Source organism: Bactrocera dorsalis, chromosome 3 (genome assembly GCF_023373825.1).
Source record: "Bactrocera dorsalis isolate Fly_Bdor chromosome 3, ASM2337382v1, whole genome shotgun sequence".
Classification (NCBI taxonomy): Eukaryota; Metazoa; Arthropoda; class Insecta; order Diptera; family Tephritidae; genus Bactrocera; species Bactrocera dorsalis.
Genome location: NC_064305.1, coordinates 88,172,404 through 88,188,473, shown reverse-complemented (window position 1 = coordinate 88,188,473; position 16,070 = coordinate 88,172,404). Strand labels below are relative to the sequence as shown.

General features: G+C 34.3%; 1 protein-coding gene across 9 annotated transcripts in view; it reads right to left on the bottom strand.

The window, feature by feature from the left end:
• Nucleotides 1-16,070, bottom strand: part of LOC105229403 (protein grainyhead) — a 286,235-nt gene that overhangs the window by 92,240 nt on the left and 177,925 nt on the right. For 2 of the 9 annotated variants that reach the window (XM_049451850.1, XM_049451851.1), the window contains one exon: nt 5,809-6,450. The exons of the other annotated variants lie outside the window; for them this stretch is intronic. In XM_049451850.1, coding sequence (XP_049307807.1) covers nt 5,809-6,450 — 642 coding nt within the window. The remainder of the gene's footprint in view (nt 1-5,808; nt 6,451-16,070) is intronic. 9 annotated transcript variants of the gene reach the window in all.

The following is a 16,070-nucleotide window of genomic DNA, read 5'->3' as shown; positions in this document are numbered from 1 at the left end:
TTATATGACAGCTATATGCTAGAGTGGTCCGATTTGAGCAATTTGCTTACAGATTATGACGCTGCTTTGATTAATAATCCATGCTAAATTTCATGAAGATATCGGGACAAATAAAAAAGTTTTCTATACAAAAGCTTAATTTTGATTGGACGGTTTGTATGGCAGGTATGAGCTATAGTGGTTCGATAACGGTTATTTCAACAAATCAGTAGCTTTTTTAGGAAAAAAGAACGTGTACAAAATTTCAAATCGATATCTCAAAACATATACCCCGTACAGGGTAGTGTATACTGGGTAGTCGAAAAAATTTTTTCGTATTGCTAATCAAACTTCAACTTATTTTTTTTTTTATTTTTATTAATAAATAATTAAACGAATATGTACTATTTTCGTTTTTTAATATGTCTAATTACAAAATACGAAAACACTTTTTCGACTACCCAATAGTATAATATCTAAATATTTTATGCAGCAGATTTATGCAAAAAGAAATTATTATTAATTATTGCACACTTACATTTTAATTAAAATCTTGTTTTCACAATTTTTAATCCTCCTTTATTTTTCATAACTTTACTCAGTTTAAAAATAAATTTTATTTGAAAATTTTTTCTTTTGCAAAAAAGTCTGTCCATAAATCGCAAGACTCAGCAAATCACTAATTACAATCCCCATTTCATGACTAGCATATGTATATCATTTATATGCATTTACATAAACAATTAATAATTAATAATTTACTTAAAATGCATTGAAGCATTGTGGCAGCCGCATTGAGCGGGTGGGCGGTGGGCATGCCGCATAGCGATCATTAACATACAAATGAAATTGACAATAAAGCAATCAATTCTCTACTTAACTGCATCGTATGTTATGAGCAACAATAACAACAAAAAATCTGAAAAGTGCAATAACAATAACAATAAAAATTGACAACAACTGTAAGTGCATATGAGAATGCAATTGCCACAAATTGTAATTGTAGGCAAATTATTGCAATGGCAATTGGCCAGCTGTTACACAAATACACACAAACGTATGTGCTACAATAGCATGTTGTGGCACTGGGGGTGCATGGAGGGTTGAAGGTATATTTATTGCCAATTGTTATATATTTATAAACACGCGCACACACACATACACACATATACAAATATAAACGTGCACAAAGTGTCGTTTGGGCGCGTGTTCGCATTTACTGTATATAAACATACACATACAAATTTTAATAAGTATGTATGTGTGTGTGTGTGCACTTGTAATATGTGTGCCCCAAAGGCTTTGCGAACTGCTTTGATTACTGCTGAGGCCAAGGTGTGGCCGCTTTGTAGTCCGGTGAAAATCAGTTCAAGCATATGACAACATTTATAGCGCTATTGTTGTTGTGGTTGTTGGTGTTTATTTTGTTGCCTCTTGTTGCTGATGGTTGATAGCATTGTCATTGTCGGCTGGTCGATTGGTTGGTTGGTTGGTGGTGATGTTGGTAGTGTTGGTGTATTAATTTTGTTGTTGTTGTTACGGTGCCGCAGGTGTTAATGGGTACACGATCTAATCGCTAATTCACGCACTTCAATACTACACAAATAAAGCTATTTAGGTATATATGTACATACATACATATATATGTAGATTCATACATATTTAGGTAATATTGTGACATTAAGATACCCTGTAGGAAAATTTTAAATAAAAATTTTTGAAATAAAAAAATTAAGGGAAATGGCAGTAACCGAGCTCTCAGAAAGTCATACATTTTTCGGTAATATAGTGACATTAAAATACCCAGTAGGAAAGTTTTAAATAAAAATTTTTGAAAAAAAAAATTTTAGAAAAATAGCAGTGCCGTGCTCTCAGAAAGTAATACATATTTGGGTAATATTGTGACACTAAGATACCCTGTAGAAAAATTTTAATAAATACTTTTTTATTTTTAAATAATTTTCGGTTTTACGTTATTTTGCGGAATACATATCTTGAATCCTATTTTTTTCAATTTTCTTTGACCAACTTTTCATCTAAACTTATGTATGAGACCCTTTGAACCAATGTCGCGCCTCCTTGAAGTAGAACTTTATGCACTTTTATGGCAAAAACTTCGCTTTAGTAAATAAAAAGTGTAAACAGAAACTAAATGTTAGCTCTTTGTGTTACCCTAATCCAAAACCGTTATCTGTATATCGAAAAAAAAAATATTTTTTTAAATTTTTCCCTATAGGGCAGTGAGAGAGCTATCGTATTATGGCCTACACACCTGTGCACGTGCAGGCAATCAACGATATACATATTTATAGTGCAAATTTATATTCCCGCTTATTAAAATATGTGTATGTGTAGCCATAAAAATTTTAAAATGTTGCAAATTTCAGATTTCTTTGATTAATATTTGCCTTAATTCATTTTGCTGCTGCTTTGTGATCGGTTGAGTACAGTGTGTTATTTCTATAGTTCAATATATGTATATGGGATGGAGCTATATATATCTTAAAATTAACTTTTTTCTATTGTTTAATATAAAATATTTTTTTCTATTATTTAATTTAAGACATTTTTTTTCTATTTAAATTTTTTTTTTTCTAAATTTCCAAATTTTTTTTCTCCATTGACACCGTGAATAACACCTAACGCCAAGTGAATATAATTTTACGCGATGATAAATTGCCATTTCACATTTTGCTGCTGTTTTTCTGCTGCTATTAATATAGTAGTTGTTGTTGTTGTTGCGTTTGCTAAAACGCCTTTGGCTGGTAGTTTGTTGTACAGTGATAGAAAATGATATGTGTGGTATTCTTATGTTAATCACATGCACACGCCCTTGCGGTGTCAACTTGTAACAACAACAACAAACAATATTACAAAAACCACCGCAAGAAAGACAAAGCACTACAAAATCAGAGTTCATTTTTCACATTTTTCAAGTGGTCTCACAGCGCCTAATGGCCATAAGTAACATATATGGTACAAGTGTGTATGCGCCATAGCATATGGGCTGACCGATGACTCGTATTATACTCGCATGCATATGCCCACTTCTGCACAATATTTACTTTTTCCTTTGTATTTGTTTTTGTAAAGTCATTGGTATATCATTTCGTTATTAATTGGGAGTCTGGTGACACTGTTTCACTCTCTTTCATATTTCTTTTATTTCTAAGCCGCACTTTTCTACGTTTTTTTTTGTTTCTATTTAATATCCGATTCCGCATTCACGCTGTGCTCTAGGCTAGCTACACAGCCGCATTATGTTGTAGTCAATCAATCTAGCTTGATCTTTTCATAGTGTAATCAATCCAATATGGCAATTACGCCACGCTTTTGTTTCAACTTTCCAAGTTCGACAACTTCTGGCGGTGCTTTATGAATGAAATAAGCGGAAATACGCAGAAATTTGTGCAGACTATTTGACAAAATGGTTAAAAAAATGGTAAAGAATGGAGATAGAAAACGGCAGCAAGTTTTTGTGAGTAATTTAATTTCATATTTTTAACGGGTGATCCAAGTAGAGATACTAATTTCATTCAATAGCTTTTTTCGGCAGACCACTAGACTCACTAGAGCCCGGCAAACTGCTGGAACTGTTCAGGCTGTTGGGGCTCTGGGAGTTCATGTGATATAGGAGAGGGCACAATAGACCGTAGGTCTTTGTGCATTTCCTCAATTCTATATATAAATAATAATAATATAATATAATATAAATACTATTCTATTCTATTCTATTCGGCAGACCACGCGTCAATAGGCCTTCTGAGCGTACTATTCGCAACATCGTAACCCATCATCTTGAGACCCATCATTCACTATTGGATAATATTCGACCAAATAGATTACGTCCAGCACGCAGTGAAGAAAATATAGCAGCCGTAGCTGAGAGTGTACACGAAGACCATGGAGAGTCGTTTCGGCACCGATCGCTGCAACTCGAACTGACGTACTGAACGACTTGGCGCATTTTATGTCGAGATTTTGAATTGAAAGCGTACAAAATAGAGCTGGTGCAAGAAATGAATCGACTCGACCTTCCAAAACGCTTCCAAACGGATTCGACGTTTTAGAGCCAAATTTTGTTTAGCGATGAAGTCCATTTCTGGCTCAATGGGTATGTAAACAAGCAAAATTGCAGCATTTGGGACGAAAAGCAACCTGAAGAGATTCAAGATCTGTCATTTCATCCAGAAAAAAACAACGGTTTGACGTGGTTTGTGGGTCGGTAGGACCAACGGTTTATATTTCTTACAATATTTTGCCGGTGAGAACGCAACCGCCCATGACGATCGTTATCGCGCTATGATAACCGAGTGTTTGATGTTTGAAATTGAAGCTCTTGATCTCGGCGGCATTTGGTTCCAACAATTCCACATCGCATCAAACACTGGATTTATTGAGACAACTCTTCCGTGAGCAGTTCATTTCACGTTTTGGGTCGGTCGATTGATCGTGTGATATCACATCGTTGTTAGACTTTCCCATGTGGGCATATGTAAAGTCTAAAGTCTATGCGGATAATTTCGCTTCGCTTCAGGCCTTGGAGCAAAGCATCACACGTGTCATTCGCCAGTTATCATTCGAAGTGCTCGAACGAGTCAACGAAAATTGGACTCAACGGATAGATTACCTGAGACGTACCTGCGGGCAATATTTGAAAGGGATAGTATTCAAAAAATAAATGCCAAAGAACGTTATTTCAAACTTAAGTATGAAGTTTTTATGTTTTTGCTTTGAAAAAGTAGGGAGCCTTGAAATGGATCATCCTTTAAAACTAACACTGATTTAGTTAGTTAGCGTCGATCCATAAAAAAAAACCTCCAAATTGATTAAACTAAGGAGCTATTTGAACAGTCAAAACCGATTAACCAGCAGAGCTCTCGAATAGTCGGTTTGGTTCAATTAATTTTAGACATTGACACTATCTTTAAATCTAGATTATTATTTTTGTTAAAAATAAAATAAAATAATTTTATTGCTTCTTTAATGCACTTCAAGGAGTAAAAACATTTAATATGCTTATTTTTAATTAAAAAATTTATTACACATTTTTATCGCGACCATTCACAAAGAGAACCGAGCTTAGTGTCACCCACACTCCGCACAGCGCCGCCAAGGACACACAAATTAAGAGCAATTAGATTGCAGAAAAACTCAAATCTTGCTAAGAAAAAATTAAAAACAAATAAAAATGCAATTAAAAATTCGGCACAGCTTCGTACACAAAATGATTGAATATCTGTCCAATTTAATCGCACGCATGCAGCGGACAGCACAGCGAACGCAATGCGCATGCGCTGGAAACGACCGAAAATTGCATGTTTTCGCACATATAAATTTTCCACACTTCACGCTAATAAATCTGCAAAATAATTTGCATAAGCGAATATAAAATATATATATGTATATATGTATAACTGCAAATTAAGCACATATTAAAATTAAGCAAAAACAAAAACAAAAATAAAGACCAAAATATATGATTAAAAAAATACAAATAATAATAAATGTCGACTAGCGTGCGTAGTAACTCATGCAGTTAACTGTTTCGCAGCGGCCAAGCGACAAGCGCTAGCGCGTATCAGCGAGCGCCGAGCGCTAAGTGCTTCGCTGCGCCGCTCAAGGCAAAAGTTCAGCGAACGCGCAGGTGAGCGACTGCCACAGCAATGAGCGCAGCGCTGATTTTTCAGATCGACGACGGATTAGCGCACTTTTAATGCTTCTTCTTCTGCTTCCAGTTCAACTTAATTTTCAACTTCGACGCTTCTCTACACACACTTACATAAACACACACGCGCAATTGTGTTCGCGCTCGTCTTGAATACCTACCTCCAGTGCAACTCCGCTGCCGCGTCTGCGGGCTCATCCTTCGCATCGGTCAGTTTGTAGTACTCGTAGACGTACGAAGTGCCGCCGTTGGGCGTGTGCAACTGATGCACTTGATGGGCTGTGCCCAAAGCGCCCAAATCTACCGCAGTACCGGCCGATTCTATGCTCAGCTGTTGCTGTTGTTGCTGCTGCTGCAAGTGCGTCTGGTGATAGTGTGTGGCGGCATCGTTATGTGACTGCTGATCGTGTTGTTGTTGCTGCTGCTGCTGATTGTGGTGGTGCTGCAGATGCTGGTGGGTGTGGTGCGGATGTGTGGCACTGTCGTTCGGCGAGAGGCTGAGCAATGTTTGTGGCGTTGCAGCCGAGACGACGGCGGTCAAATGTGTCGGCTGTGGATCAAAGTAGCGTGTGGCGCTACTCAGCTGGTAATCGCCGTTATGCTGTTGTATAATCACCTGTGTTGTGGGATCGTTGGGGCTGCTGCCGCCACCATTACCACTACCGTTAGTTAGGCTGGACGTCAGCGATATGGGTATTGTGTCCTGTTGTTGTTGTTGTTGGAGCTGGGCATGCGTTTGTGATGACGGCAGTGGCGGTGGCGACGAGGCCAACGATTCGATGCTGGTCAGCACGGTGCGGCGTCTAATTGGAATTCATAGCGAAAGTGGATTTTTTTGTTGTAATACACAGTACAAGTCACGATTGTTTGCGCGTGAATAGGGGTATGGATATTTTTATAATATTAAGCGAAAAATCGTTTAAGTCAATTTAATGACGAATGTGAAGGTTTGTCGTGAGGAAATAACGGTAAAATTATTTGAAAATTTTTAAAAATAATGTGAAAGTTTTGAAAAATATTGTCAAATTTTTTTAAAAATTTCGAAAATAATGTGAACATTTTTGAAAATTAAATAAAAATTTATTTGAAAAATATTTGAAAACTTTTAAAAATAATGTGAAAATTTTTGAATATTATATAAAAATTAACTGTTTTTGAAATTTTTTTTAAATATGCGTTGAATTTAAAAAAAAAAATTAATTTAAGATATAACATTTTTTGTTGGATTTGTGTATATTTTTATAAAAATCGTATTTATGTACTTCAAAAGGACTAATTACACGAAGTTACAGTTAGAATCTGTTTCTTGCTAATTTTGGGTTGTTAAAACCGGAAAAGATTTAGTGTTCATAAAAATTGATTTTTTATTCCGAATTTTTTTTTAATTATTTTTTATTGCAAAAAAAATTCAAGATATAATTATTTTTGGAAGAAATATAATATTTTTGGTTTTTGAAAATGATTTCCAAAATTTCCATTTCGAGAAAAGTAATTGTTTTTTACCGTTAATAAAATTATTTATTTTTTTTTAAATTAGGCAAACAATTTTTCGAAAAAATTTGGAAAATTTAAAAAAATAGTATTGAAACTAATTTTAAAAATTTTGTAAAAGAAATATTTTTTTTACTTAAAAAACTAACTTTTTTCAAAAAAAAGACATAAATAATATAAATATATTTGTTTCGTTAATTTTCTTCTTGTATTTTGAAAACATTAATTATTATTTTTCTAAAATAATATTAATTTATTTTCTTTCTTATATTTAAATAAAAAATTAATAATAATTAAATAAAAATATCCATACATGCACTTACGCAAAAAGCTTAAGTTGATTTTTTAAAATATTTTTCTTTTGTTTTATAAGTTTTTGCATTTCTAGTTAAAATTTTTGTTTAGTGACTTTTTCATAGTTTTTACACAATTATATAGTTTAAAAAAATTGGTAATGATTTTTTTATATTATCTTATTATATAAAATTTTTAGTATTATTTTTTTTTCTAATTATTTTTATCTAATATTTTTTTTAATAATATTTTAAAGTTTATATATTATAAATTATTACCATGTGTATAATTTTTTTGGGTTAAATCGCATTTTCATTTATTTTCATAATTTTTATAGATTTTTTGAAAATTAATGTAATAATTTTTATTAGAATTGATTATAGCCGGAGAGCTTATTTCTTAATATTTCATTTAAGAAAAATTAAAATTGTCGGTTTATATCACTTACTAAATTCATTTTATAAGAGTAATTATTACTTATTTCATAAAAAAAATTATTTTAAATTTTTATGTCAGAAATTATAAATAATTATAAAAAATAAAAATATAATAAGTACGAAATTTTTAATTTTATTTTTTTATCTGTCAATATGTTAGCATTGCTGAATTTGCTCCAAATCATTATAAAAAAAATTGCAAAAATATAATAAAAAATGGTGTGCAACACCTGACAGGATATTTGAGCCAACACAAACTTTACATATTATATCTTTACACAAAATAAGCACACCAACTGCAGAGCAAAAAATTATAAAATTGTCAAAAGTAGCAACCATACAAAAGCGCAGTGAACACAGCAACTTCTCATGCCTCAAAAGTGCCTCAGCAAAGAATCAACACGCTCGCGAACGTGAACGCCTCGGTTCAACACTTCGGCGGAGCTCACAATTAGAAGAGGCGCCAATAAGCGCACATACATACATAAGAACAATAATAATTGTGAGCTGCCACCTTTTCCGGCGCTCTACTTAACAAGGAAGGGGAAGTGCAACAACAGAACACAAGATTAAACAACAACAACAAAAACATTAAAACTTAACAAAGGCAAGAATAAGAATATGAAGAAAATTTTGTAAAAAAAAATTATGATTTCTACTTTTTCTGCTATTATCCAATGCGACTATAAAATAACAACCGAATGTGTGAAATAAATAAAAAATCAAAAGGAATTTGAAAAAATTATGCAAATGTTGCCCAAAAGGGTAGCTCGAATGCACGAAAGGACGTTGCGAACGGTAGCGACGCTGCTGTTGTTGTTGTTGAAACGGTTGGCCGACGAAAGGATATCGGGCAACAGTGTAATATGATAGCGCAAACGGGTGCTAAGGGACTTAAGGACAAACACACATACATATCTACATATATATAAATGTGTATTTAAATACATTTCTTTGTGTGTGTGCAGATAAGGCAACTTTTGTGCTCGCTGATACAAATCGCCTGCTGGCGCAACAGTCTTACAGCGAAATCCTTCGAGGCAAAGAAACTCGTTAAAGCCTGTGTGTGTTTGTGTAAGTGTATGCGAAGGCATATCCTGCACCGCTACACGCAATTTGTTCAATATTTTGGCTGCTGTTTAATCAACTGTGAGACATTTTTATATTAGCGCATTTCGCTTTGCAACGCAATTTAGCACCTTCCTGCACAATATTCAGCGTTTTTTTGGGTGTTTCCTCTTTTTTACTTCGCTCTGAGCAGGATGTCGAGCGCCTTTTTATTTATGAAAATTTGTACTTTCGTTAGTTTTGGCACTTTAAGCCAAAGAAATGTACAACGCTGTAAGCATTTGCTTACGGAAGTTATAATTAACCTAATTTTGAGGTTATGTTTTTGAGGGAATGTTTATATAGGGACATAAAAAATATTTTGGAGAAAAAAAAAAACATTACGTAGATACATCTATATATGTAAATAGGAGATTATAAGTATGAAAACGAAGATTTTAAAGTAGAACTTCAGACATATCTCACACTTCAGAGAGGAAAAAGTCAGTGGAATGGAAGAGGTTTTAGAATTTAGTCATAATTTTGTAAGATTTGAATAGTTGTATAGTATTTTAAGTACTACTTCCTTGATCATTGCCATGTATAATTACAATCCTCATAGAACAGTGTTCGTACCCGTATTAATTATTTTTCTTTTGACAGTGATTGAAAATTTCTCTTGCAGAAAACTTATACTCTCGTCCTTTTATGTCCTGAAAAGAGCATTTTAAGTTTTCTACGAAGTTTTTAACACTCAAAAGGAAACGCCAGAGACCCTATAAAGTATAAGTGCATACACATCGTGACAAATCGTGATACTAATTTCACGGGTAAATGACATTAAAAAAAAAATATTTTGCTAAGTTGGCAGGTCTGTCCTTAATAAATGTGCCAAATATGAGCGCGATCTGACAACCAGTTTGTCTACAGCAGCTGCTAAAGTCTATACATCTCAGTTGTGCGTTGGCATTTTTTCAATGGATAACAATATCCATCCATGAATTTGTTTCATATTTTGTATTTCTAATCAAACTTCGTGTGTGAATCTTTGTGAATGTTGGAAAAGAATGATTCTGTTTTATTAAAAACACTGTGATACAAGGCCTTCAAAGACGGTCGAGAGATCATTTCAAGACATTCCTCGTTCTGGAAGACCTTCGACATCTTCAACTGATGAAAATATTAAAAAGGGTAAGAAAAGGGTGCTTGATAATCGTCAGGTAAGTGTTAGAGAGAACTCGACATCTCTCATGAGTCTATTGGGATGATTTTGGTGAACATTTTTTGAATGAAACGCGTTCTTGCTCGACTCGATCCGATAAAGCTGATCTTTTTTCAAAAGGACTAGTGCTTCATCGTGTGAATTCCGAGATTATGAGATATTGGTTAATGAGTTTGATATGCTATCAAAATCAAGATGATGCTAATGGTTTTTTTTTAGATAGTCATGGTTTGGTGCTTCATGAATTTGTTCCGGAGGGACAGATGGACGTTTTGAGGCGTTTGCGTGACAACATCCGTCGAAAATGACCGGAATTGTGGAAGAACAATTCATGGATTTTACCCGAAGATAATGCACCATCGCATCGAGCGTCGATTATGACTGAGTTTGAAGCCCAAAACGCAATGAATACCAACGATCAATATACATTTTCACCGGATTGGGCTCCTTGTGATTTTAGCTTGTTCCCCAAGCTGAAGGCATGGCAAAAAGTGCTTATGGAAAGTGCTTCGAGGACTGGAAAAATCTTTCCCTTTTTGTGCTATAAGAAATGCGTATATCAAGGGTATTATAGCTTCGCTGCAGCCGAAGTTAACTTTTTTGCTTGTTGTTAATTAAAAAAGTAAAAAAAAATGTCTTAAATTTAAAAAATTCCATTTCATTGTTAAGCCTTGTCGATGACTAATTCAAAAAAGTCAAAAATAGTCAAATTCAAGTCATGTTTTTGCATAATGAAATCATAGTTTATTATGAAGCTGCTAATTTTAGCTCAAAATAGAAAAAAAAAGAAAACAGAAATAAAAAAGTCACACAATTTCATCTTCGAAAACGCTGCAGCTTGCAGACGCAAAAGCAGCAGCAATCAAACAATGTCAATTTCTTCATTAGCAATTTATTTAGTTAGCAATTATTGCTGTAACCATGAAAGCGAAATCAGGAAAGCAACATTTGACCGAAACTTTGTAACATAAAAATTCAAAAAATGCGTATGTGTGTGTGTATTTATGTGCTAGCTCGTACAACACGTGTGTTAGTTCACAACTTCACAACAACAAATACAAGCAGAAAACAAAATACATACCAACAACATAACGCACGCAACATAATTAACGCCAAGCTTTACAACAACACGCAATAACGACAACAACATGCTGTTGTATGCATGTGTTTATTTATGTAAATAAGGCGGACGCAGGAGGCTGGGAATTCATTGGAAACCAAAAAAACACAACAACAAAAGCCAACAGTTAAACTAACTGATTACTAAAATGGTCAGCGAGAAGACACAACACATTTTTTTTTTGTTTTCGAGCAAATTATGCAAAAGTCCGAGAAAAGGCCCAAAGATTTGGGCATAAAATTAAATGGCTATGACGACAATGTTGCCAACAACAAATGTTACAGAAAAGCCACAGCAGAGTTGAGCAGAAATCGAAACAAATAAGAAATAAATAATTTAAATAAAATTCAAAAGCATTTTTAATTTGTCAATTTATGTTGATTTTATGAAAATTATACGGTTAACGTAAATATCCGAAGTACGTGCGTCGGCAGCATGGCTTTCATATGTTTTGGGTGGACCCACGTTAATATGTATGAAAGCTGTATGGTATATTAGTTGCTGATGTTGCCAGCTTTAGACCTACGTAATGTATTTATATCTCAAATATTTATATGCACTGTGTATTAGCTATGAGTGTCAGCTTCCTCTAAAATACGCATGAAAGCAATAATTTAATTTGTTAACCTTATTTCAAATTATAATAAATAATGAGAGGTAGCCCTCTCTTATGTTACTCATTGTAGATATAAAGAGTGAAATCTTCTCAAAATTTGATACACTGTATTAGATATCGATAGTGAGGCCGCAGAGTCCGTTAAAATTGGCGTCAAGCGCAGGCAACCTAAAAGGCGACTTTTGACCTAGCAACTGAACTCCAACTGAAACTGATCCATACGTGGCTTATTGGCCTACCAGATTAACCTAACCCAAGCTAGTTGAAAAGTAGTGCCCTTTTTGCCCTCTTTATATATACCAAGAATAAATAAGAATAACAAGGAACTGGTCGCGGTAGAGTAAGAAATGTTGCTTAGTGAGCAAATAATGCAGTGTAAATTTTATTTCCAAAATATTGACTAATATTGTAGAGAAATTGATTCAATTTCGAAAAAATGCATATGCTTTTCTTACAATGAAAGCTCATGCAGTGAAAGCTCAAAAAAGCTCTCGAAAGCTTCGAAACTGTTCGAAAGCTTGGAAAAAATGCATAAGCTTTTCTTATAATGAAAGCTCATGCAGTGAAAGCTCAAAAAGCTCTTGAAGGATTTCAATATCTGACGCTGTCTAATTGCATATTTTCAAGAAAGTACACTTTTAATTTACGTTTCTCAAGAAAGCTCTTGAAAGTTCCTGAAAGCCCCTGAAAGCTTTCACTATTTTGATGTTGTCTATTCGCACATTTCCAAGAAAGTACAACTCTTGTTTACTTTTCTCAAAAAAGCTCTTGAAAGCTCATGAAAGCTTTCACTATTTTTGTGGTGCAGAAAAGACTCAGCCAAAATTGCTTCAATTCCGAAGTTTTTTTTATTTGATGCCTAATAGAGTCTTTAATATCTTTATATATTTCCGAATTTTGCAACTTGTATACAAATGCCCAGACAGAGCTAAATCCCAAAAATCAAAATGAAGCCTACAAAAAGCACTTGTGCGCCGCATGCCACTCCTTCTGCCATTGCAACCTCATATTTAATGGATTTCCTAGTTTGCTATACACCCATTAAGATCACATCGCCGCAAGTGCTTTTACGCGCTTGACCTTCACGCGCTTCGCTAAGCTTAAGCTTAGTAAATCAAAGAAAAAAGTTCGCTTCGCTCCTTTTCATTTAGACACAATAACTAAATGAAGATTCTGCCGACTTTTTTTGTATTATTTTTCCCTTTTTGGTCGCTTACGTCATCGACGGCAGCCGAAAGCTCACTTCTGAAGATCTGAAGCATCGCTGCTGTGCTGAGTCAAGAAAAAACCTGTCACTGGCTCCGTTAAAAAGTGAAACCGTAAACGCGCAGCGGTCCAAGCCCCAAGCCGGTTCGCGCTGCTCCACTGACACCGCAAATGCGACAACGCAGAATTCATTCAAATTTCGTTTTCAATTTAATTTTAATACAATGATGCTGTTTTTATTGGTGTTTATGCGATTTTTTTTTCTTTTAAGCATCTTTGTTGCTTTAAATTTATGTCTTTTGTGGTCACTTATTAATTTGGCATTTTCGTTGAATTTATTTGCCGTGATTTTCGTTTTTGTTTTTTGGTTTTTGTGCGATAAAATTTTATTTGTTTAAAATTTCTGTTTTGCGAATCGCAAGCGTTTATAAAAAAAAGGTGTAAAAATGTTCGCAAAAACAACAAAAATGGGTAAGTTAATTAAAAAATAAATGTTTCGAAATTGTTTGTATTTATTTAATTTTTTTTCTGTGCACACTTAGCAACTCTTCAATTTCATACTCATTTTGCTTACAATTTTTAAATTTTTTCTTAAGGCAGCGCTGCGCTTCGCTCGCATTCACTTGCATTTCACCAGATTTGCATATCACAGCGCCAAAGCAATTAAAATTCTTAATAATTTTTTATTATTTTTTTTTTTATTTTTCATTTTTATTGAAGACACTCGTTGTTGGCTTAAATAAAATTCGCTTTCAATTGCTTGTGCTTGCGCTGTTGTTGTGCTGCGTTATTGTTATTGCAGTGCGACTAATTCGCGTATAAATTAAATCGCCTGCCATCATTTGATTCTTAATTAGAATATTTTTCTAGAAGAACGCTGCACAACACCGCACAGCACACCGCAGCGCCGCAGAGCCAAGCAGCGCTCGGTGAAATGTTATTCGAAATCGATTTGCGAATTATAAATGCAAGTGCAAGCTTTGGCATTTAATTTATGATTTAAAATGCTGCGCGTTGTTGTTGTGCCTGTGCTGTTGCGAGACGCGGTCAGCGCAGTCGATGAGCTGACTTCAATCACGACGCAGCCGAGTGCGCGCTCGTCGTCGCTTTAGCGTTGCTTCGCCATTTTTAATACAGTTTCCAAGCGCTTTTATTTAACATTTATTTAAACAGAAGCATTTATTTGTCAAGTCAGTGTGGCTAGCGTGGCTGTGAGTGAGTCATAGGCTTGAATTCAGTCACATCCGTTTCGGTCACAAACCGTTTGAAGGACGCCCATGCGCGCGGTCATAAATATGAGCAATATTGATAAGAATTGAAAGAATTGAATATCTTCTGGGTATGTTAGGTCTAGTCAGCAGTACGAAAATAGCGTTGCGGTTAGAGCAGCTTGTTTTGGCTTTAAATGGAGCTACGGTAGCTTTTAAGCGTTGAGGTTATAGATTTGTCATATAAGATACCAAAAACAAAGAATAAAATTTTTAAATTTTCAAATATATGCCGATTCATTTCAATTTAGAAGAAACTAAAAATAATTTCAACTAAATTTCACTAAAACAAAAATAACAAATATTGCCACAGCGAACTGTCAGTATCAAGAAGGCAAAGCGAATTCACCGATCTTGCTATATTGGCATTTCGTTGGTCAAGAAGTTTTCTTTTCCACAAATGTTAAGCTGCCACAGCAGAAGTTTCTTCTGAATGCAATCTAAGCATATAGACATGCAGGACGTAAAAAAAAATTGTGAATTTTTTGCATCTTGCAGCCACTTAACACCGTTATTAAATGGATTATAATAAAATCTACCGAAATTTAGCGCGAAGGAGTGAAAGACACACGTACAATAGCTGTCACGGCAGCAGCTTGGTGGATAATCAAGGGATGAGAGGAGATTGAGATACTAAGAAGCCCAGCACATACTATATATCACAGATATACTCATGCACCACAAATTAGTTTAATGAAAGGAAAATTAAAGGAAGAAAAGTCTTGCATGAATACGCAGTCTATTTGTTGTAAGCTCATGTGAAAAAATACTATAATTAATGAAATATTGACATTTTATTTCCACATCTCCTCTGCACTTCTTACAGTTTTCGTTTTTTTATAAAGAACTTTCGATTTTAGTATACATCTTCAGATCTTTTCGTCTAATAAGTTTTATATATAAATGATTAAGCATAAACTTCATTGATTTATAAATTTAGCAACTATTGACCGTTATATAATCACCAATTATGCAGATGTGCAACCTTCAACACGCTAGTTTGGTGTGAGACACCCAAAGGCAGGTGATTCACCTGCTCGCGTCAAATATATAATAAAAGCGACAAAGGCGGCTTCCTCATGTGAAATTTATGGCTGCGTTGTATTGACGTGGTTGCCAAAACAAAAACAAAAGCAAAAAATCGAAAATATAATAATAAAACAGCAACAACAACATTTGGCAGCTGGACCGAACGCATGGCGTTGACAACACAAGTCAATAAAAGATAAATGCAAATTACAGCTGCGATGAAGAAACATAATGGACAGAAACTAAAAAAGCAATAGAAATCAAATTTGAAAAAAATGCAAATAAACTGAAAAATAACAAAACGTTAACGAACAGCAACAAAAAATGACGATAACACGCAACAACAAAAACGAAGAAACGTAAACACATTATGCTTTTATGCATAAAATCCAAAATAATGGCTAATAAATGAATACAAACTATGGAATAGAAAAGAGGTAAATAGGAAGATGCAGATGGAGATAAGGAAAGAAGCTGCTGGCATAAAGTTAGAGCACCTAACTAACTCTTCCGGGTCGTGCGCTTTGTTGAGCCTAATACATTTTTCACACATTAGCGGCAGCGTGTTGCAACGCCGCCACAGGTGGAGTGTGGAGAAATTTTTAAAAATAAATTTTGAAACGATTTGAGAGTAAAATGCATAAAATTAGGCGTAAGTTTGCGTTTAGTAATTTAAAATATTTTTTCGTTTGT